This window comes from Agelaius tricolor, unplaced genomic scaffold (genome assembly GCF_023055355.1).
Source record: "Agelaius tricolor isolate 1412-34295 unplaced genomic scaffold, bAgeTri1.0.p SCAF_5, whole genome shotgun sequence".
NCBI lineage: Eukaryota > Metazoa > Chordata > Aves > Passeriformes > Icteridae > Agelaius > Agelaius tricolor.
The window spans coordinates 3,668,824-3,691,508 of NW_027269265.1; the positions used below are offsets into that span (position 1 = coordinate 3,668,824).

General features: G+C 47.5%; 1 protein-coding gene across 1 annotated transcript; it reads left to right on the forward strand.

The window, feature by feature from the left end:
• The first annotated feature begins 217 nt into the window (after positions 1 to 217).
• MAPK1IP1L (mitogen-activated protein kinase 1 interacting protein 1 like) lies at positions 218 to 13,582 on the forward strand. Its single transcript, XM_071426132.1, has 4 exons — positions 218 to 333; positions 8,499 to 8,526; positions 9,477 to 10,190; positions 10,902 to 13,582. The coding sequence occupies exons 2-4, from the start codon at positions 8,503 to 8,505 to the stop codon at positions 10,911 to 10,913; spliced, it is 750 nt and encodes a 249-aa protein (XP_071282233.1). The 5' UTR covers positions 218 to 333; positions 8,499 to 8,502; the 3' UTR covers positions 10,914 to 13,582.
• Positions 13,583 to 22,685: the final 9,103 nt, after the last annotated feature.

Below are 22,685 nucleotides of genomic sequence, written 5' to 3' on the forward strand. Positions count from 1 at the left end.
ACCCCATCCAGCCGCGCGGCGTTTATGGGCGGAGAGGGCGTGATCTCATGATCAATGGGCGTGGTCTGTTATGCAGATATAGTGGGCGTGGTCATATTGTGGGTGTGGCCCGTGACGCGCTCTGTGGGCGGGAGAGGGGCGTGGCCAGACCGGGGCGGGCGGTGTCGGTGACACAGCGGCCGTAGAGGGGCGTGGCCGAGCGCGCGCCCCTCCGGTGTGGCGGGGGGTGGGCGTGGCCGCCGTGACGCAGTTCCGGTTCCGGTGCCCGTCGCGGTGGCGGTGGAGCTGCGGCCGCCGCGTCGCTCCGGGCCTGCACCGGCTCCCCTTGCTCAGGTACCGGCACCGGCCCCGCCGCCGGCAGGGGAGCGCGGGAGGGCGGGGGGGCTGCGGCCGCCGAGCCGCCGGGCCGCGCCTCAGCCATCCCGGAGGTGCCGCCCCGCTTGCGGGGGGCGGGCGGTGCTGGTCCCTGCAGAGCACCGGGGATCGCTCGTGGCGGGGCCTGGTGGCTCGGGAGCGGCGGTGGCGGCGCTGGCTTGGCTGGGTTCAATATTTGCACGGCTTCTTTATAATTATTTTTTTTTTTTGTATTTTGCGGCCGTAGTTTATTAATGAGCAAATCAATGAGCGTGGATTGCATTTGAGTGAGTTTAAGTTAAAGCTTCCTCTCTAAAGAAGGGCTCGGGAAAGGCGGTTTGGCAGAGTTGGTGAGAAGTTGGTTTATCAAATTTTAACGTGTTTAAGGCAGCTGATATACAGGGGATGGCCAGCACAGTGTGGTATCAGGTTTTATTTCTGATGAAAAACTTGTTTCCAGGAGAATTCCGTGGAGAACGGTGCTGATCTGATGCTCCTCAGCCTTGGTGGTGGAGCTCCTCATTGCCAGTACAAAAGAAGCTGCTTTGTCTTTTTGAAGGCAAAATGACACGCCCTGAGAGTGCCCTTCCTCAGGGGCTGAAGGAAAAATTCGTGGTGAATATCAGGCCAGGCCTGGGAAGCGTTTTGGGTATTCTTGAAGCTTGAGTTCATTCAAATGCATTTTAGCTGTACCAGCTGAAGAAAGGTGGCAGGTGTAAATCCTGAATAGTGATTTTTCTGGAGTAGAAATGTCTCTGGGTTTGTGTGTCAGAGGTGGGGGTACAGCTGCAGTGAGACACGTGGGTTTGGTGGTTTTTTAGGGGGTGGCACACCAAAACCCTGTTTGACAGTCACTCCTCAGAGTCAGAGCGTTCATTCCATCCAAAACAATGACCATAATGAACTGATAATGCTCGAGAGGAGAACAGAGGCTGCTCAGGAAAGCTGGGGCTGTCCCTGGATCTCTGGCAGTGTTCCAGGCCAGGCTGGACAGGGCTTGGAGCAGCCTGGGATGATGGGAGGTGTCCCTGAATGGCAGGGGTGGGATGGGATGAGCTTGATGCCCCTCCACCCCAAACCACTCTGGGATTCTGTGATGTGAGGCTCTGTAGCTCTCAAGATAATTCAGAGGCAGCTCTGAAAGATCAGCTGGAATCATTCCAAGCTGCTGCAATAACAGATCTGTTTCAGGATCCCCAGGGCTGGGTGCTGTGGACAGGAGGGATCTTGGGCAGGGGATCTCTGTTGTGCCCTGGCTCTGTGTCACAGCTGGCACAAACAGGGCACCTCCCCTGCTCCCCAATGTGGGGCCATCTGCTGGGCTTGGGGACCAGCTCTGGGCTGGGAGGGGAGGCAGCTGTGGAGCTGAATGGCCTGGTGAGGATGAGGAGGTGGCACAGATCACAGATCCTTATGGCTTTGTGTTTTACAGCTCTTGGAAACTGCCAACTCCTCCTCTGTTTTGAGGAATTATTTTCTTTTTGGTAGTTGACAATTTATAGCAAATGTCACCATTTGGTTGTTGGTCTTGATGACATCAGTCCTGAAAATCTGAAATTTTACTTTTGTCATTTTTTTCATTTATAACAGACAGGGAAAGGGGCAGAAATATCCCCAAACCTCTCATAGCCACTGATGATGTAGCTGTTGGGTTAGTTTGTTAATTAACTTTATTTCACCAATGGATAAACACTCAGGGCACACCAAATTATTTTATGGTGTTTGAGCTTTAAGGGGAGGCTTATGGGGAGGCTTTAAGGATGAGGAAGGGGCCAGAGAAGATGATCAGGGGGCTGCAGCAGCTCTGTCTCCTGTGAGGAAAGGCTGGGAGAGTTGGGATGGTTCATCCTGGAGAAGAGAAGGCTTTGGGGTGATCCCATTGTGGCCTTGCAGTACCTGAAGAGAGTCTGCAAGAAAGATGGAGAGGGGCTGGTTAAAGTGACAGGGCACAGGGAATGGCCTCCCAGTGCCAGAGGGCAGGGATGATTGGGATTTTGGGAAGGAATTCTTCCCTGTGGGGGTGGGCAGGCCCTTGCACAGGGTGCCCAGAGCAGCTGTGGCTGCCCCTGGATCCCTGTGAGTGAGCAGCAGGGAAAAGGGGGGGATCTGCCCCTCTGCTCCAGTTTCCTGAGACCCCCACTGGAGTGTTGTGTCCAGCTCTGGGCCCCCAAAATCAGGAGGTGGAGCTGCTGGAGCAAGTGCAGAGGAAATGATGGAGATGCTGCAAGGGCTGGAGGCAGGCTGGGAGAGCTGGGGGTGCTCACCTGGAGAGGAGGAGGCTCCAGGGAGAGCAGGGAGGGACTGGGGACAAGGGATGGAGGGACAGGACACAGGGAATGGCTTCCAGACAGCAGGGATGGATGGGTTATTCAGAAGAATTCTTATCTGTGATGGTGATGAGGCCCTGGCACAGGGTGCCCAGAGCAGCTGTGGCTGTCCCTGGATCCCTGGCAGTGCCCAAGGCCAGGCTGGACAGGACTTGGAGCAGCCTGGGACAGTGCAAGGTGTCCCTGCCATGGCAGGGGGTTGTAACTGGGTGATCTCTAAGGTCCCTTCCAGCCCAAACCATTCTGGGATTCTCTAAAGGCCGACTCTGAAGTGTTGATAGTTAACGCCTGAAGCTGCAGAAATTTGCATATTTTAGAAAACATTTAGAAGCCGTCAAAGACTTGGTGTCTCTTCCATTTTCTCCGGGTGCTATGTTGGGTAGTTCCACTTATGTGGGCAGAGATGCTGTTGTGGATGAGGTGGTGCTGGCAGGAATTAGTCATGGTGGAGTGACAAAGGAACCTCTCTGCCGAGGCTGCCGTGCCACCCAGTGGAAATGCAGCACAGCCTGTTGCATATCCAGAAAACCTTTTTTCTGTGTTTGAGAGATCATCTTGGAGACAGGAACTAAATCTGGCACATCAAGTGTTGGAATAATGTCATACAACTCAAAAAAAAAAATAAAATAGGAAAGCAGTTGATGCTTAGTTTTGGGTTAGAAAAAGTGCTTTGGATGGCTCTTCCTAATGAGGGTCTGTAAGGACTGATGGTGGATAAAAGCCAGGAAAGGCAAAAACATGGGAAAAATTGCTACTACACCATAGTTTCAGTGAGATGGATGCAATCCAAGAGGGTTTGGAGCTGAAGAAACCATCGTGGAGCTGGTTTGTTGTGGAAGCTGTGCAGCAGGACGGATTTAGCACGGCACACGTAGCACCAGGCTGCCAGAACCAGGCACAGAGCTCCCTTACAGTCAGCCCTGCTTGTGGAGGCTCTTGGAAGAACTCTCCTGCCAGAGCTGGGTTGGAATTGTGCTTCCCAGAGCAGCCTCTCTATCTCACCTCCCTGCTGGTAATTTCTGGGAGCAGCTCATGGAGAGGATATCCAGGAGCCCTTGGCCTCTGGCCTGAAGGTTTTGCAGGGTGTAATTTCTAGGCAGGTGCTCTGAAATCCTTCCTGCCTCTCATGGCTCTTCGGAATAAAGGGTGAGAGGGACTCAGCTCCTGGCAGCTTTGTTTTTGCAGGCATCAATCATCTCTCTCCATCCAGCTCCAAGGTGGCTGAGAGGTGCTGCCCTGAGCAGCAGAGCTGGAGCTGGCTGGCTCTGGGCTCCTGGGAAGGCAGAGATGTTTCCAGGGGCGTTGGCCTTCAGAAAACAAAGGGAATCTTATCTTACAGCACCGTGGAATGCAAGCAGGACTTGACTCTGAATGCTGCCAGCTCTGTTGTCTTTCTGCTCCCTGCCAAATGACTTTAACTCCTGAACCCTCCTTCCATTTGTTCTTTCTTCATCCCAACTGCAGGGAGGATAATTTGGAGTAGAGTTGGAATGTGGCAGAATGAATGTCTGCTACATGAATGGGATTCTCTGCTGCTATCAGTGCTTGTGCACCAGGAAAGCTCCAAGAGATAATTGGTTCATTCTAATGACTCTGAAAATCCCATCAAGTCACCAATCAGTGTGGGGTTGGTTTTTTTGTTTTTTTTTTTTTCTAAAATCTTGAGCCCATGTGTGACCTGGAGGGACTTTAAAATTTACTTACTTGGGGGTCTTCTGTCTGTCACTGTCTCTGAGTCTGATTGGTGAGCATGTGAATGCCTTGGGCAATAATTGTAATAATATAATTGATATTCCTGTAAGGTTTTGACTGGGATTCTTTGACTAGTGTTGAACAAGCTGAATGGAATATAGATTCCAGATTTAAGTACAGATGAGTTCGTAGGTTGTCTGAAAGGGTAATTTCAGTTTCTTTTTTATGAAATGAAGGTGGCAGTACCCAGATTAAATGTCTGTTTAAAAAACATCCCTGAAATAGGGCATCCTTTCTGCAAGAGGATCCTTGACATGCTTGGCATGGGCTCAGTTATCCCAAATGTTGCCAACAAATGTTGCTCTTGTCTGCTTGCCAAAGTAAAAAAGCAACTAAATCTCATTATAAGCTATGCTTAACTACTTTTTTTTCTTCTTCTTTTTTCATTTTTTTTTTCATAATCGTGCAGCAGAATTGTTTCCTTCATTATCATGGCACAGAAATATTTGGGAATGATCTGCTAACACATATTTGGGATATCAGTTAATATTTGGGAAGCAGGCTTGTTTCAGCTGTGTTCACCCACTGCCTGACTTGAATTTACTCCTCTCTGACACTTTTGTGACAGATCACAGGATTTTCTTCTGAGTTCTCCTTTAGTTTCCTTTCTTCTCTTCCTTCTCTCCCTCGCAGCAAATGTTCCAACTTCTTCTGTGGACTATTTTCAGTCTGTTGTAGATCTGGTTTTCAGTTGGTCTTATCCCATCTCTCCATCTGCCTAAATGAGGATTCTCTTGACCTGTTTTGGTGGTTTTTTTAATAACTTGATGATGATGATGATGATTATCTGTGCACTTATGTAAAAGTTTTTTGTACTTGTCTGTATGTTAATGATTGTTCTCCTTTATTTTGGGGGTTATATTAAATAGCTTCTCTGTCCATGGAGGTAAATTGGACTACAGTACCACCAAAAATCCCCTGCCAACTTATTGAGTGTGGTTAATTGCAAAAATTAATGAATTCTTAGCAGAAGAGGTATTTCTTGAAGAGAAATTGAGTTTGTCATAGATGTCTCAGACAGCTGAGCTGTAATAGCAGGAGCAGAAACCACTTCCCTGGTGTAGTTCAGTTGGTTTCTCAACTTTAAACAAATAATCCTTGATCTGAAATGTTCCTCATCTGAGACAGAGAGTCCTTACTTGAAAGAACTACTGCTGTTATAAATTAATACTGGAGTTTTAACTAACCTTTGTATTCATGCAGTTAGGCCCTGAATTCCATCAACTTTGTAGATACATATTTCTTAAAATATTTGTTTAAATTATTAGGTGTTTCCTGACAGGTTTATTTAAATTACTAGGTATTTCTTGAAAGGTTTATTTAAATTACAAGGTATTTCTTAAAAGGGTTATTTAAATTATTAAGAGTAACTTGAAAAGTTCACTATGTTTCCACAGAGGTCTGGGTTGTTCCATGTGGTCATAAATAACTTGGGAAATGAGATGAGCAGTGTCCTGTTGATACAAAGCCATTCAGGAAAGTAAGGATTGGGTAATAAATTAGCAGAAATAATTCAGTGGCAATAAATCTGCTGTGATTCAGAGTAGATAAATGTAGAGTGGTGCATATAATTTCACATATAAAATGCTGGGCTGACCCTTGACACTGAGGAGTGAAATATTGCCCCAGAAGTGTCAGTTCCATAGGGATCTAAAAGCAACTGAAAAATGAAGAAGTATTAGGAAGGAAATAGAAGACAAACCAGAGCATGATTATGATACTGTATAAATCAATGGTTATCCCACATCTTCAATGCTCTGTGGTTCTTTCTTGTCATTCATCCCAAAAGATACAAAAGACTTGGAAAAGCCTCAGATTGAGGCAGGGAGAATAATCAAGGGTAGGGAAGAGCTGCTGCACCAGGGTCAGGGGAATGAGCTGGGACTCAGCCTGGAGAAGGGAAAGATGAAAGAAAATGGTAAAAATCTGTAGGATAATGATCAGCATGGGTAAGAATAGACTTGCTGATTTCCTCAGCTGCAAGAATGGAGGAGCTACAAGTGAAGGTAGTAAAATCCAGGTTTAGAACAAAAAAAGGAGGTGGCTTTTGTGCAACAAATAGCAGCCTGTGGAGTGCCCTGCCAGTGGGTGTTGTAGGAACAACTCTGAACTGGGCAAATGAGACATCCCCTCATCTAAGTGAGGAAACTGGATGTGTTTGTGGAAAAGGAATTATTTGAGGGTTATTGCTCCATGGAAATTGTCTACAGCTTAGGAAGTGGCTGAGATTTGAATCATTGAAGTGTTGGGGTGAGAGTCATTCCTGTTCTTGTTCTTCTTTGCTGGTCATTGTTAAGATAAAATGGGATGGTCTCTACTAGTTCAGATAAAATGGGATGCTGAGCTAAGTGGCCCCTTGTCTGATCAGAGCTGTCCTGAGGTCAGGAGATTGTGTGAATAGTAACAAACTTAAAATACAGTTTCAGAGAAGATTGTACAAATAATAGAATGTAAGTAATGTGGATATATATTAACCTAAGAGAGTAAAATGTAAATAATGTGGATATATATTAACCTAAGGGAGCTTACAGACCTATTTGATCTGGGCTTTCTGTACAAACCTCCATCCCTGAGACCATTTTCTGTCTTAGCAGTCAGTTCTTCACCATCAACAAGGGGAATACAAGGATTGTGTTTTGTGGGGACCAACTTTGCAGTAGTATTTGTACTCTTGACTTCTGTTTTACATTTTTCCTGCTCTTATGTTCCTTTCTGGCTCCTACCCTCTACCCTAAAACTTTTTGGCTGCTCTTGATAATCTTTTTAACAGTTCCTCACCTCTGGTTATGTGTTAATATGTCTCATTGGTCCCTAATTTTTAGTGCCTATTTATGTGGAAGTGAGGAGAGGTTGGAAGTTGGATACATGTTAGTGACACCTCTGCAGTCAATTACTGCAGTTGGGGAATGTAAATAAAAGCATCCTCTGCCCTTGGTGTTGTTATTTATTCTGAAATAATTGGAGGATAAACCATCACCAAACTATAGTTCTTTTATTTTTGGCAATGAGATCCATGGGGGGATTCCAGCTCTGAGGTCCCCAACATGAGAAGGACATGGACCTGCTGGGACAAGTCCAGAGGAGCCAAAGAGCTGCTCCCAGGGCTGGAGGCAGGCTGGGAGAGCTGGGGGTGCTCACCTGGAGAAGAGGAGGCTCCAGGGAGAGCTCAGAGCCCCTGGCAGGGCCTGAAGGGCTCCAGGAGAGCTGGAGAGGGACTGGGGACAAGGGATGGAGGGACAGGAGCCAGGGAATGGCTGCCAGTGCCAGAGGGCAGGGATGGGTGGGAGATTGGGAAGAATTCTGAGGGTGGGCAGGCCCTGGCACAGGGTGCTCAGAGCAGCTGTGGCTGCCCCTGGATCCCTGGAGGTGTCCAAGGCCAGGTTGGATGGGCTTGGAGCAGCCTGGGATAGTGGCAGGCATCCTTGCCCATGGCAGGGGGTTGTAACTGGGTGATCTTTAAAGTCCCTTCCAACCCAAACCATTCCATCATCCTCTGATTTAATCATGTTTTGGTTTAGAGGCATTGACTTCACCCACAAGAATCCTGCTATACCTTTCCCAAATCCCAGTTTAGAAAACACCTGGAATCCTTCCCAGGCATCCCTGTCTGAGCAGGCTCCATATGCTCCATATGAATGCTTAAAATATTTTTTGCTATTGCAATGTGACCCATTTCCATCCTGGGTCACACCTGTCTGACAGGAGGCAGGTGGAGGCTCAGGCCTTTCCTTTCCTTTATCCAGAGAAAGGTGTTTGGGTCACTCTGTGAGCACAGGGAGACAGCTGGGACAGCAATAAACCCAGGGCTAAAACACAGAGAGTAAATTTATTCCCATTATCTCACTAAGTGGGGATCCCCAAGGCAACACCTGGCACAGGTGTCCTGATCCCTGCTCCAGGAGCTGCTGTGGGCCACAGGCTCTGCAACCAAGGCACCAAGAGGTGCTGCAGGTTCAGCACCTGCTGTGCTCCAAATGAGACAAATGTAGATGTCTCAGTTAGTCTTGCTTAAAAATACCTTTATTATTTTCAACAAATTTCACTTTATCTTACCTTACTTTTCAGCACAATGTCTGGAACTGATGATTTTTCGGTAAGTAACAGTTTTTCTTTCCTGAAGATCAGCTGTCACCATCATATTTTCTGAAAAATCTCTTTGCCCAGGATTTTTCTCCTGGGAAGCTGAGAAGCCTCAGAGAAAAAAGAAAATAATAATTATCTGATTTGCTTCTCCTGTGTTTTGCTGCTTTAGAATGTAGTTGGAAATTGTTTATCCAACATGTGAATTGTTTTTACTTATTGGCCAATGATGACCAAGCTGTGTCAGACTCTGAAGAGAGAATCACAGGTTTTTCATTAGTATCTTTGAGCCTTCTGTCTGTATCCTTTCTCTATTCTTTAGTATAGTTTAGTTTAGTATTCTTTAATATAATATAGATCATAAAATAATAAATTAGCCTTCTGAGAACATGGAGTCAGGTTCATCATTCCTCCCTTCGTCGGGGGTCTCAGAAAATGCCACAATCAGCCAGTTGTGTTGATTATCCCTAAAGCTGACATGGTTTTTTGAAGGAAAAGGGGAGCAGACAGCTGAGACATTTCCTCTGTGTGGCAGTGGTGGTGTTTTCCTTTTGGGTAGATGTAGCAATCCCTGGACTAAACGTCAGAAGCTGCTGGGTGCCTCGTGGGTTCTCTCCTGTGACATTAACCAAGGAGCTGTGCTTTCATGGCATCAGGATAGTTGCAATGGAAATTTAGGGAAATGTTTTCAGGTTTGTGCTGCAGCTGCCTGCTGTTCCGTGTGGTGGGTCGCCTTTTATCTCTGGCTTTTGAACTGTGGCCTGTCAGAATGCCTCTGCTGCCTTAGCGATAGGAGCTGCACAAAAATGAATGTAATCATCTCTGTGCAGCCACCAGAGCTCCTCTCCTCCCTCCCTCCCTCCCTCTCTCCGGCAGCTGGGCTGTAGCCACGTGGTGGGGGGATGTCTGCAGCCGGGAATTCCGGCCCGCACATTCCATCCTCACCGCCGCTTTGTCTTTCAGTTGGCAGATGCTTTACCAGACCAGTCGCCTGCTAAAACCTCCAAAGTGAGCAGCACCAAGCCTGGCCAGCAGCCCGGGCAGCCTCCGCAGGGCTGGCCGGCTTCCAACCCTTGGAATAACCCCAGCGCCCCCCCTATGACTCCAACGGGACTGCCACCAAACACCTCGGCTTCCAGCGTGCCCTTCGGACCTCCTCCCACGGGAATGTATCCTTCAATGCCCCCGGGACCGCCTGCTCCATTTCCTCCTCCTCCTACTGGACCCTCCTGCCCTCCTCCTGGTGGTCCATATCCACCCCCAACTGTACCAGGTCCTGTCCCACCAGGGCAGTATCCTCCACCAAATATGCCCTTTCCAGAGCTTCCACGACCTTACGGAGGTCCAACAGAGCCAGCTGCACCTCCTGCTCCTGTTGGGCCATGGGGATCCATGCCCTCTGGAGCATGGGGACCAACAATGGGAGGGCAGTATCCTGCTCCCAGCATGCCATATCCACCCCCAGGGCCATACTCTGCTCCCACCCAGACTCCAGGGGCTGCGCCGACGGTACCATGGGGTACGGTCCCGCCTGGAACGTGGGGACCGTCACCGCCCGGCCCATTCCCTCCACCCACAGGATCATATCCAGCTCCAGGACTATATCCTACGCCCCCTAATCCTTTTCAAGTGCCATCTGGTCCTGCTGGTGCTCCATCAATGCCTGGTGGTCCCCATGTGAGTATTTCATTTTGGTGTCAAGTTACTATAAAGTGTTTCACTTTTAAGTGGGGAAATTCAGTAGCATAAAAGCCGTTAGTGCAGGTAAGGAGTTTGAACACACCTCAAGTTTTGTTCCTCAAGTCAGTGGGATAACAGCAATTTAAATATTAAATATACCAGAATGGCTAAATTATGTTCATGTCTCACATTTATATTATATAATATTATATAATATGATATAATATTATATCATTATATCGTATTATATAATATTATATCATATTATATCATATCATATCATACTATATCATAGTATATCATATCATATTTTACATATTATATTGCATATTATATTACATATCATATGTCATATCATATATAATATCAAATAATTGTATTATTTTATTATTATATTATGTCTCACATTATATACATCTGTATTATTATTTTATACATATATAAAAATAATTATTATATTATTATAGTGGTCTTCCACTCCTTGGAAAAACTCTGAAAGCCAAAAAAAGGGGGAAAGCGTAATAATTCTGAAGGAGAAAATATCTTGATCTCTTTAATCAAGAAGAATTGCTCCCCTTTCTGATAGAGCAATAGGGAAGGAATAACAGAATATAAAGATGAATTTGTGATTCATTAACAGTATTTGTAACTGTGAATGAACTGCTATGTGAAAAACCTGTATTGACCATGCCTTATTGTTTCTTGCAGCCTTACCGCTGAATACGTTCTGGGCAACAAAATACTGTAGTTTTCCACCTTCATCCACTACTTACAGAGATTTTTACAGTTTTTGTTTCAGTAATGTATGGGGCTATGAAGAATATTGCCTCTTGTATGTGCATTTGAGGTATGAAGGAGCAGTTTACATCAATTTACCTTGCTCATATGCTGGCATAATTATTTGGTTTAATCAAGTGAAATACAAAGAGAAGAAATCAACTAACACACCTGTGGTTCTTATGTTGGCAAGTATTCCTTGGAAAAACAGGAGTTGCCATGTAAGGATTATAAAGAATCAGGCCCATGGAATTTTAAAAAGTCAATTCTTAAATAAATGCTTTAAGTCTCGTTGCCAGACTCCTGCTGGTCATTGAACGGATGGATAGTCATATTTTGTCTATTTTCAGGTTATTCTAAAAAGTCAATAGAGAAAGTGTTTCAACATTTTAGTCAAGAAACCTAATTTTTGAACGTGCTACAGTAATTCAAACTAACAAGACAGAGCATGTGAACTCGAAGGTTTTCTCAGCATTTTGTACATACTCAAACCAATTGCTCGGTCTGGGACTGTGGAGGAGAAGAGCCACGTTTGGAAGCCTTGGTGTGACTTGTCAGCACACTGTTGGTGTTCACAAACAGGCATTCCTGTGCAAGTGAAATAACCTGGATGTGCAGTTAACTTTGAATCAGCAAAATGTGAGTTTTATGCATGCAAATGAGGACATCCTGTTGCCAGTTCTCATTCTGTGGTGGTTGGAAGTTTGGCTTGGTCTGTGTAAAGAGAAACTGATCCCCACGTAGGTACTTCCCTATTTCTGACCTGGGTTCTAGTCATTTCAAATTTGACTTGGCTGCTGGGTTGTGTAAACCTGGCAGACTTTTTCAGAGTCCCTGGAAACTGAACTTGAGCTTAAAACCCAACCTGAGCATTCCCTTCCCAGCAGTTTTTGGCACAGTTGTGTCACGACAAGAGATCCTCGTTGGGCGCGAGGGGCTCTCGTTCGCTGTCCCTGGGAGCAGCCCCTGTTCCCAGCTGGGTGTGTGCATACCTCACGGAGTAGGAGGAATTTGGGAGAAATTGAATGTCAGGAAGCCTGTGCACTGCTGTGCAGCTGCCTCTCCCAAGGGGCACTGCCCTGAGCTTTCGTGTTCTTGCCATATCTGTGCCAAGCACGTCCGAGGGGTTTGCCGAGACACGGCCGCGGCTCTTGGTGTTACTTCATGGCCTGCACTTGGACCACGGACAGTTTGTTTCCTCCCCAGCTGGGGATCTCCTGACTTAGCCTCTGTGGGTAGAATTAGGAACAGATTTTGCTTCACATGGTAGCTCATTAGGGAGTCTTTGTATCATGGAACTGTGAACACGAGTGAATTCTCCTCCAGTACTTTCGTGGCTTCCTGCATGCGTGTGATGGACGCAAAAAAAAAAAAGCACATGGGGTGACCTGGTGGTGATGCTCCTTGGTAGTTACAGCCTTTATGGCAAAGTCCTACAGTATTTTTGCAGGAGAAAGCAGCCAGCTGAGCTGTGGCTGCTTTAATCCAATGTCATGAAAGCTGATAGCAAGGGAATGTCTATTTTTTCTTTTAGGAAGACAATACTGGAGCTGAACAAAACTACTTTAACACTTCAACTTAAACCCCAGCAACTCAACCCTTGTAATAAGTACCAAAAGTGCAAGTCTTCACTAACCTTAAAAAAACCCCCAGTTGCCCCCCAAGCAGACTTGGCAAGACTAATTAAAAATTAACATAAGCAACATTGACTGCATTTGCTTAAGTGCTTTTTTGATACCTGCAGCCTTAGACTGTAAATCATTGTAATGAAAAAACCATTTATTCCAAATGAATGGATCATGCAGTAGCAGCCCTCCAGTTGGAATTGCACTGGCCATATGTCTCTGCAGGGAATGGGAAGAGGTAGGAAAGGATAAAGCAAAAGTAGCAAGTAATGATTTTTGGAAAGGGGTTTTGTAAAAGTAACTAGACTTCTAGGTTCTTCCTGAAATAGGCAGGATTTATTACTGGAACATTTAGGCTAAAATTCAATATATATGGGATGTTTTTCAATGTATATTCGTATTTCTTGAGGTCATGAAAACTGTTTCATAACCCCTTTGTTTTTGTGAGCAGAGTTCTTTGCATAGCAGTGAAAAGGGTATTCCTGTTAATCTATTGTGTAAAAACTCAAGGTGTCACTATATACCGTGTAGTAACTTTATCACATGTTATGTCAAGTGTGAGCAACTTCTGGCCTGAAGCTTTTGCAATGGAATTTGTACATTTCTATGCATCATTTTGAGTTCAATTGCTGAGGAGTTCGTTTTGACTTGTGCTTTGAGGTTGACATACTGCATTTGTTTACAATACGAAATATAAGCAATCACATCTTTAAAGTATAGATTATCACCTGCTGCTGTATTTTCTTTAGATGAAACAAATATTGCTGTATGATAGTGAGAAGCTATAAATACAGGATTTGATATTTTTTTGAAAATGCTGTCACTTTTGTATAAGATTAGACATTAAACGTATTTTCAAGACTGTTGTGTTCACTGTTTTTCAATTCCTGCTTTTGACATGCCTGTGTAGACTTTTGCCTTGAATGAATAGTAAAAATAGGACATCCTTGATTTGCAAAGCCTGAATATAAAATCAGAATTACTTGACTTCTGTGAGTGTTTTTCCTCTTCCTTTTGTAATATTTGCAGCCTGTACACGAGGGATATTAAATGTGGATGGGACCGTGGCTCTGGTGTAGCATGTCAGCCCCAGGTACTGCCTGTTCACAAATTCCTTGGTAATTAGGAGAGAAAAGCTCTGATCTTGCTTGCTCCAGAGGAGGAATGGGAGTGGTTTTTGCCTGTGAAGAGCTGTGTGTGTGTTTTCCCTGCCCCTGAACAATTCCTGTGCCAGATTGACACATGTGGATGTGGTAAGTGACCCCCAAACCCCTGTTCTTACACACTTCCCAGGAGTTTGATGGGATAAAGTGAATAACAGAAACTCCAGGGCTTGGCATCAGTGTGAACTACTGACTTTGGGCATCACTTGTGGCTGCATTTCCATGTCTTGGCTTGCAGAGCAGTTCACACTGAGCTGGCCAATGCTGCTGCCTTGGTTCACACCCTCACCCTTCAGGGAAGGTAAAAATGGCAGCAGTGAGCAGGAAATAATAGAAACAAAAAGCTCTTTTTAGGCCATGGTCCAAAAATAATCCTGAGATCTGTTAATAGAACAGTGCAGTGTGTGGGCAGTGCTTTATCCTGACTGTTCAGCTGTGGGATTGTCCCTTCCTCTGGATTTCCCAAGTGAATTCTGTCTGCAACTCCTGTGCATCAGTAAAGACATGGCCATGCAGACCCAGTGGTGTTAATTGCTGCCCTGCAGACCCAGAGAACTTCAGTTTAATATTTTTGAGGGACCAAGTCCTGTGAGAGGGAGCTGGGAAGGGGCTCAGCCTGGAGAAAAGGAGGCTCAGGGGGGACCCTGTGGCTCTGCACAACTCCCTGGGTGCAGCCTGGGCTCTGCTCCCAGGGGACAAGGGACAGGATAAGAGAGAATTAAACTGCACCAGGGGAGCCTTAGATTGGATGTTAGAGGAAATTTCCTCCTGGAAAGAATGGTCCAGCCCTGTCACAGCTGCCCAGGGAAATGGTGGAGCCCCATCCCTGGAGGGATTTAAAAGCTGTGTGGATGTGGCACCTGGGGACAGGGGTCAGTGGTGGCCTGGGCAGTGCTGGGGAAATCATTGGACTCAATCTTAGAGGGCTTCTCCAAACAGATTCAGTGCTTCTAAGTGATACTTATCTATATAATTCTTAGGAGAGGAGTAAAAGCTATTCAGGACTGTTGCAGAGAGGTCAGTGCAGGGTTCATCTTGCTGTGGGTGTGTCAGTTCTGCTCCCCTCCTGTGAGGGAAGGTGCCCAAACTCCTGTGGGTGAGCCCAGCTCCATTGCTGTGCCCAGCCATCAATGGATTCAGTGCCCAGCCACTCCAGACTGTCCCAAGAGAGGAAGGTGGTCAGCACAGGGTGGTTTGGGTTGGAAGGGGCCTTAAAAACCATCTCATTCCAGCCCTGCCGTGGGCAGGGATTCCTCCCACCTTGATGGGAAGGGTGTCCTGAGCCTCAGTGCAGTGAGAGCCCTTCAGCATCCATGGAAGGATGAAATGTTCCATGTGTTTTTTATCAATATTGGCTGCCCTATTTCTAAAGTTAAGCTCAGAATTCCAGTTGTTAGAGGGTGATTCCATACACACCAAACAGCCATTCATTCACCAGGCACTGGTGTCTGAGTGTCAGCTGGGCAGTGAAAAAACACAAATTTCAGCTTTCACCCAAAGCTTCCAACCAGCTGCTCCCCACAGCAGGAATAACCCTCAGTGTCCCACCAGGGTGTGCTCACCCCAGCCCCAGGGGATGAGCAGGGCCATGCCAGGAGCACTGGAGCCAGCTGTGTCCCTGGGTGGGTGTTGGAGGTGTTTGTGCCCTGCAGGGCAGAGAGTCTGCACCCACAGCCCCCATCCCTGGGCAGCCTGTGGGACCAGGGCTCTGGTCTGGAGAGGGCTGGTGCCTCCACCCAGGGGTTGCTCCCCTGTTCCACTCACTGCTGGCCCAGTTTTCCCATGTCCAAGGTTGGTGTAGTGGGATGAGCTGCTGTAACTTTTCCTCTGCTCCCACAGTAACTAAAAATGCCAGCTGATAACAGAGAGGGAACGTATTTTTGGTCACTCTTGCCTGCAGAACCTCTCAGGTTTGTTGGAAGCAGGTTGTCCATGGAAACTGTGGCTGCCCCATCTCTGGAACTGTCCAAGGCCAGGCTGGATGGGGCTTGGAACAACCTGGAGTCCCTGCTCATGGCAGGGGTGGGATTGGATCATCTCTAAGGTCTGATCCCACCCAAACCATCTGGGATTCTGTGATGGTTTTGTTTCAGAGATCCCCTGGCTGGTCAGGTTGTCCTGTTTGGTGACAATGGGACTTTGCATCCCCTGAGCAGCAGATCCTGAGCTGCCATCAGTGCCAAGCTACACCCAGGTCAGTGCACAGCAGGAACAGTTCTGCTCCCTGTTATCACCTTCCAAAGGGAACCCTCCCTGTTAAATGAGAGACTGGGAGATAAAATCTCAGTGCCTGTGTTCCTGTCCTCTTCCCAGTTTTCTCATGACAAGACAGGGAAGGGCTGTGTTGAGCAGCCCTTGGCACACCTCGGGTTTCATTTCAGGTCCTCCTCCTGCTGGCTGTGCAAGATCTTACCTGCTCTTGCACATTCATGTTCTTGTGATTAGGGGAGGGATTCCTGTAGCAATTAACCCCTAAACTCCTGCATCAGCTCAGTTTCATTCCAAGTGAGAACCAGGAACCTCCCAGTGTCCCTTCCCACCGGAATCACACAGCACTCTTAGAAAGTAGCGCTGGTTAAAAGCAAATATGGAATTTATCCATTTTTGAAATAAATTCAGGAGATGACAAAAGACACTGGATTTCATTTGGGAATTCCTGGGCTTGGCATGAATGGGGAATGGCATGAAGCTGTGCCAGGCTGGGTTTAGGTTGGATATTAGGAAAAGTTCTTCCCCCAGAGGGTGCTGGCACTGCCCAGGCTGCCCAGGGAATGGGCAGAGCTGCAGGGAGGCTTGGGCAGCACTGCCAGGGATGCCCAGGGTGGGATTGTTGGGGATCTGGGCAGGGCCAAGAGCTGGATCAATGATCCCTGTGAGTCCATCCCACTCAGGACACTCTGTGACACCCCTGGCTCATCAATGCATTGTCCTGGGGTAGATCCATGCTGAGAACCCCAGAAGTGTGTCCTGACAAGGGTGCTTTGTCGGGATACTCCACTTTTCTGACCTGTTAAAGGATAATGAAAAGTAACCCTGTGCTGTGGTGCCTTTTGAAAGGAACCTGCTTCATTTGCACATTGTGAAACCCTCACATTCCAGAGCTTTGTGACATTTTTTTTACATTCCAGTGCTGTGTGACAGAAATGGTTCAGAGGGGTTGTTTCCAATTTGCCTGTGTGCCCTTCAGTTACAGGCAAGACCCTCCAGCAAAGAGAAGGTGGCAGAATATCACAGTTTAAATTCACTTAAAGTGGGGGAAATTGCTGCTTTAATACCCTGGTGCTGCTCTCCCTGTGTGCCCAGCTCTATAAAACCAGGGTTTGCTGGCACTCCTCAAGGAGACAGAGTTGTTGATCTTGGAGGTTTTTTAATTTAATTCAAAGTCTCATCAGCTTCCACACCAGGCTTTCATTTCTGCATTTCTGCCTGGATTTTGTCCTGTTTCCCCTCAGAAAGCAACAAATACAATTATATAATTATATATATATATATAATTTTATTTATATATATATATATAATTATATATATATATATATATATATATATATATATATATATATATATAATATAAACAAATAAACCTGGAATGCTGGGCTGATCACATTCATGGCTCTGTGCTGCCACTGTCACCATCCTTGTTTGATGCTGCTCTGTCCTGGCTGGCAGAGTAGGGAGCTGCTGAAAGGAGAGTGGGGGTGGAATGACATCAAGCAAAAACTGCTCTGAGTGGGTCAAAAAAAATATATATAAGGTGTTGGGAAAATGAGTTTTTGAGTGTTGTGTGAAAGCAAAGCACGATGAGGCTCCTCTGGATTTTGCTCTCCGTGCTGGTGCTGCCCCCTCCACCACCAGCTCATCACCAGAGGGCTCTGCTGCTGCTCCACCTGCCCTGCAAAGCCTCTGGGAGAGGTGGCTGTGTCTGCTATTGATTATTTTAAACACTGAACTTGATAAAAAAATGTCAAACCCGACATTTTAGTGACATATGGTGCTGCTGGGAGAGGTTGTTAGGACCTGCAGCTTTGCACAGCCACTGCCTGAGCTCTGCTCTGCAGGAGGAGCACAAACACAGGAGGCTTAAATCCGGGCCCTGCTCAGTGTAAGGGTTCACAGCAGGATGGATTCCTGTGCTCTGCAAAAATCTAGTGCAGGAAAGAAGGAAAAGGACTCCTCCAAAGCACTTCCCTCTCCTCTGGTTTCCTGAGATCTGGCAGAAACCACCCACTGAGGTTGGATTTGTGTTTCCAGCCTCAAAGATTCTGTGATTGCTGTGTAATAAAGTTGTTTTAAACTCTGCAGAGTGGTTGGTACTGAGGCTTTCTGCTGGCTGAGGCTGAGCTGTCCTGGCTTTCTTTGCCCTTCACGTTTTTCCCAGCCCCATATGCTCAGGGTGGTGTCACACAGGGACTTTGCTCTCCTTGTGGAGCATCTGTCCCAGAGACAAGGGGGGTTTTCCCTGCCCTCAGTGAACTGATGAAATCCCTTCCTTCAGCACAGCACTTTTCCTCTCAGCTCTTTAGGCTGGAGTGGTTTCTGGAGGGGTTGGCTGGACAAGCACAGAGGGCAAGAAAAGCACCAAGGTCTTGGATTTGAGGCAATGACCAGTTAAGGGCTTTGGCCCCATCTGCACCAGCATTTGGGGTCACTGTAGGCATTTCTGCTGCAGTTATTTAATCATATTTGCATGCAGGATGCTCCACAGGAGCCCCTGGGCAGCAGGCTGCAGAGGAGGATGGAATTTCTATCGAGTTCAAAGCCAGGGGGAGTGTGAGGACTTCTGTAAAATCTCTGCTTACACAAATTGCTACGAGACTCATTCAACGCTCGGAAAGCAGCTCTTGCTCAGCTCTGAATGCCAGCCTCAAAGTGCTTCTCATTTCCCCATCTTCAATCACAGAAAAGCTTCGAGGTTAGCAGGGTTTTGCTCATCCACAGCCTCAGCATGAGAAGCTGGGTGAGGATTTTTGGGGTGGACTTGCAGCTCTCCTGGTGCTGCCAGGGCAGGAGGGGCTGGGTGAGTCCAGCTTGGTGTGTTCCAGGAGGAGGGAGCTCCAAGGGCAGGAGTTGTGCTTTGGTGCTTTATAAAAAGAATAAAAGGAGGATAAAGAGCAAGCCCAGACCTGCTGTACACATGAGGGTTCATGTGAGCAGCAGGGGTGGTGCCATTTATCCCCTGGTTTTCCTTTCTTTGCCATCAAACTCGAGGTGCTCAAGTTCCCAACCTTCCTCTGATGGAGTTTTTCCCCAGTGCTGGGGCAGAGTGACTTTGGGGAGGGGGAGATGCTGATGTAGCCCAAAAAGCTCTGGAATGAACCAAATCCCCAAAAGGGCAGGAGGAGGAGGAGGAGGACGAGGAGGAGGAGAAGGAGAAGGAGAAGGAGAAGGAGAAGGAGAAGGAGAAGGACGGGGACTCTTCATCCCTGCTCTCACAAGTCCTGGGATGAAATTGCTCAAGTCTGGCAGGTCCCAAAGGAGATTCCCATTGCCTGATTTTGCTGTGATGCCCTTTTTTATTGCCCAGCAGAGTCAGAGGTGACTCAGCCACTGGAATTCAGGGCTGGGGCTGTGGTGACACCTCAGGAAAGTGCCATGAGGGGCTCCACAAAGGCTCCTGAAAGCCTCATCCCCACTCTGAGACAGAAAGGAGGTGATGCTGTCCCAGCTCCCCAGGCTGGGAGGTGGCACAGGCAGAGATGGTGGCTGAATTTAGCACTTGGGGATGGTGCCAAGCACAGCCCCCGTGGCAGATCTGCAGCCCAAACATTGCACACTGTGGGTGCTGCCAGTCCCACACACATCAGGCCACAGGAATCACAAGGCAGGGAAATGTGGATGTGGCTTCTGCTCTGCTCTGGGAAGTGCATCTCTCACACCATGGAGGTTCTTGCCCTCTAGATTGGTTTCCTCCAATTAATTCACCATCAGGAAGAGAGGAGCAGCTTTCTGTTTATTATTTTCCATTACTGCTCTGAAGTTATTCAGTAATCCAAATGACTGCTTTAAGGTATTTCCCTTCTGGAGATCATTTATCTCTTGCAGTGGGGTGTTTTTCCACAGCTGCAGTGAGGAACATCAACCTCCCCCAAGCAGATCCAGCCACTGTCAGGTATCATTTGGAGAAATGGAGGGAATTGAAGAAATGCTGGGAATTCTTAAAATGGGGAAAGCAACTTGTGCTTGGAGTGTTTGGCTGCAGGGAAGGGCAGGCTGAGAGCACATCTCCAGAAATGGGGTGGTCCCATGGCTGATCCACCTCCCTGGCTCCTCCATCTCCCACCCCCTGGGCTTGCAGTTTGGGGCTTTACATCATCCATGGCACCAAGGAGGGTTTTGTTTTACATTGAGGGTTCTCTGAAGCAACCCAGATACTTGGGAGTGCTTAAAAAATTTCAAACCCATGGAATATATTGATTTTTGAGGCCATGACTAATTCTTTACCCACTTTGGAAGAGCCAGGGTTGCATGGCCAGGCATCACAGGGCTGTGAGTGAGGAGATCTGTGCCTTACATCTCCCTCAAAGCCAGCGTGTTCCAGCCCTGCTCTGCTGACTCCTGGCCATCAACCAACCCTTCCACCCCCCTGGATCCCAGAGGCAGAGCTGTGAAGCTCAGTGGCCATGCCTGGGTGTCCTGTGAGTCACCAAGGGATGACTCAGGTGAGGAGCATCCCTGGCTCTGAGTGCAAAGGGCTCAGCACCCACCCCATGGATGCTGAATCATGGATTTGTGGAATGGTTTGGCTTGGAAGGGACCTCAAAGGCCACTTTGTTCCATGGGCAGGGACACCTTCCACCAGATCACGTTGCTCCAAGCCCCATCCAACCTCACTCATCATCCTTGCTGCAGCTTGGGTTATTTAAGTTAAGGAATTAATTAGATCTGGTTTTGATTTCTGTATCCACTGACTTTTGGTCAAATTTTCTTTATCCTCATGTGTTGGGTTGGACTCGATGATCTTTGAGTCATTCTGTGAATTCTCTGTCTTGCATAACTGAAAGTAAAAACCTCAGGGCATTGGAGCAGGAAAAATAAAACCAGGCCAAGATTTTTGGTTGATGTTTGAAGCCTTTGAGTAAAATCCCGAAGACAGCAATGAGGTGTTCAAGGTTTTCCAGGAAAATCTTTCTTCAAAGACATCTGGAGGGAGTTTTAGAGAGGAAGGGAAAACCTGTGCTCTAAGGAATTCATAGGGCCCTGTCTGAGTTACAGGCTCAGGAAGCTGCAGCTCCTCCTGCCATGGATCAGGGATCCTTCAGCTTTGCTGGCTTGAGTCCTCTCTTTCAGGTCCCTTTGCCCTGAAACTCCTCCAAAGACATTGCAGTGTCTCTTTACTGTGGGCTGGGTGCTGTGAGAGGCAACTGAGGCAGCGCTCCCTAATCAAGTGCATTTCTTATATACTAATACTCTTAATATCTATTACTTAATACACATTAAGTATAATATACACATTTCCCTGAAATACTCAATTTCCAGCCATTCCCATGGGCATCCCTGCCATTTTTACACCCTCAGGTTTGGTCTGAATCCCTGTGACAGGTATGGCATGAAGCTGCAGGATGCTAAAATCCAGGCTGGAGCCCTGATGGAGAGGAGGCTGCTCTCTTTTAAGCAAAATCTTTTAGATAAGCAGAGGAATTTATACTAAAATTAATCAGAGCTAAAGTGGACAGATTTTTGCCTCTTTTTTTTTTTTTTTTTAGCTATCAGCCGCAGCTGAGTCCTTTAGCTGAGGGCTAAAAGCAGCAGTTCGTGCTCTAATGACACCAATTAGAGGGTGCGTCCCTCAGCAAGCTTTGCTCGGCCCTGAATTGTTCAGGGAGGTGGATTAGATGCTCATTGTGGGTGTCTTCCTACTGAAATCCTCTCTTCTGTTTGATCCTAATCTAGTCCAGTCTAGTCCGTTCCATTCTAATTCCCTTAATTTCTATTCCCTCCCTTTCCCTTCTCCCAGCAGCAGATCAGGATTTCAGCTCAAAACCACTTTGTTCTTTTCCATTGCTTTAAGCTGTGGAGCCCAGAGATGATTCACCCTCAACCTCAAATAAAATCGGGTTTGTTGAAATTCCAGCTGCCTCCAGCAGCCTCCAGAGCCCATCCTCTGCCGGCCTCGCTGCGTCGGATGAAAACAAAGCTTTTTTAGCTTTTATTTTCTTCGTGGGGAAGGAGAAAACGTTCAGAATTTCAAATCCAATCGGTGTTTCCCCGAGCTGCGCTAAAGCTGGGGGGATGGAGCCGTGAGGCACAACACGGGCAAACATCTGGCAAGGAGAGAACATCTGGGCAGGGCAGGGAAACGGGAACGGCCGGGCGAGGCACAAACCGCCGGGAAAACCAAATATTCCCTGTTAACATCCCCCGGGGGTGATGTCCCGGGTGAAAAAGGGGAAACACGGGGCTGGTGTGGGCTGTCACGGGTGAAAAAGGAGAAACACGGGGCTGGTGTGGGCTGTCACGGGTGTTTGAGGCTGTCCCGGGTGTTTGGGCTGTCCCGGGTGTTTGGGCTGTCACGGGTGTTTGTTTGAGGCTGTCCCGGGTGTTTGTTTGAGGCTGTCCCTGGTGTTTGTTGGGGGCTGTCCCGGGTGTTTGTTTGGGCTGTCCCGGGTGTTTGGGCTGTCCCGGGAGTTTGGGCTGTCCCGGGTGTTTGTTTGAGGCTGTCCCTGGTGTTTGTTGGGGGCTGTCCCGGGTGTTTGTTTGGGCTGTCCCGGGTGTTTGTGGGGGCTGTCCCGGGTGTTTGTTTGGGCTGTCCCGGGTGTTTGGGGCTGTCCCGGGTGTTTGTGGGGGCTGTCCCGCGTGTTTGTGGGGGCTGTCCCGGGTGTTTGTTTGGGCTGTCCCGGGTGTTTGTGGGGGCTGTCCCGGGTGTTTGTTTGAGGCTGTCCCGGGTGTTTGGGGCTGTCCCGGGTGTTTGCTGGGGTCTGTCCCGGGTTTTG

Excerpts from the sequence above, each read along its gene's own strand:
- MAPK1IP1L (XM_071426132.1), top strand. The coding sequence starts at position 8,503 with ATGTCTGGAACTGATGATTTTTCG. Across the intron at positions 8,527-9,476 it reads CTGGAACTGATGATTTTTCG|TTGGCAGATGCTTTACCAGA; the intron begins GTAAGTAACAGT and ends TTTGTCTTTCAG.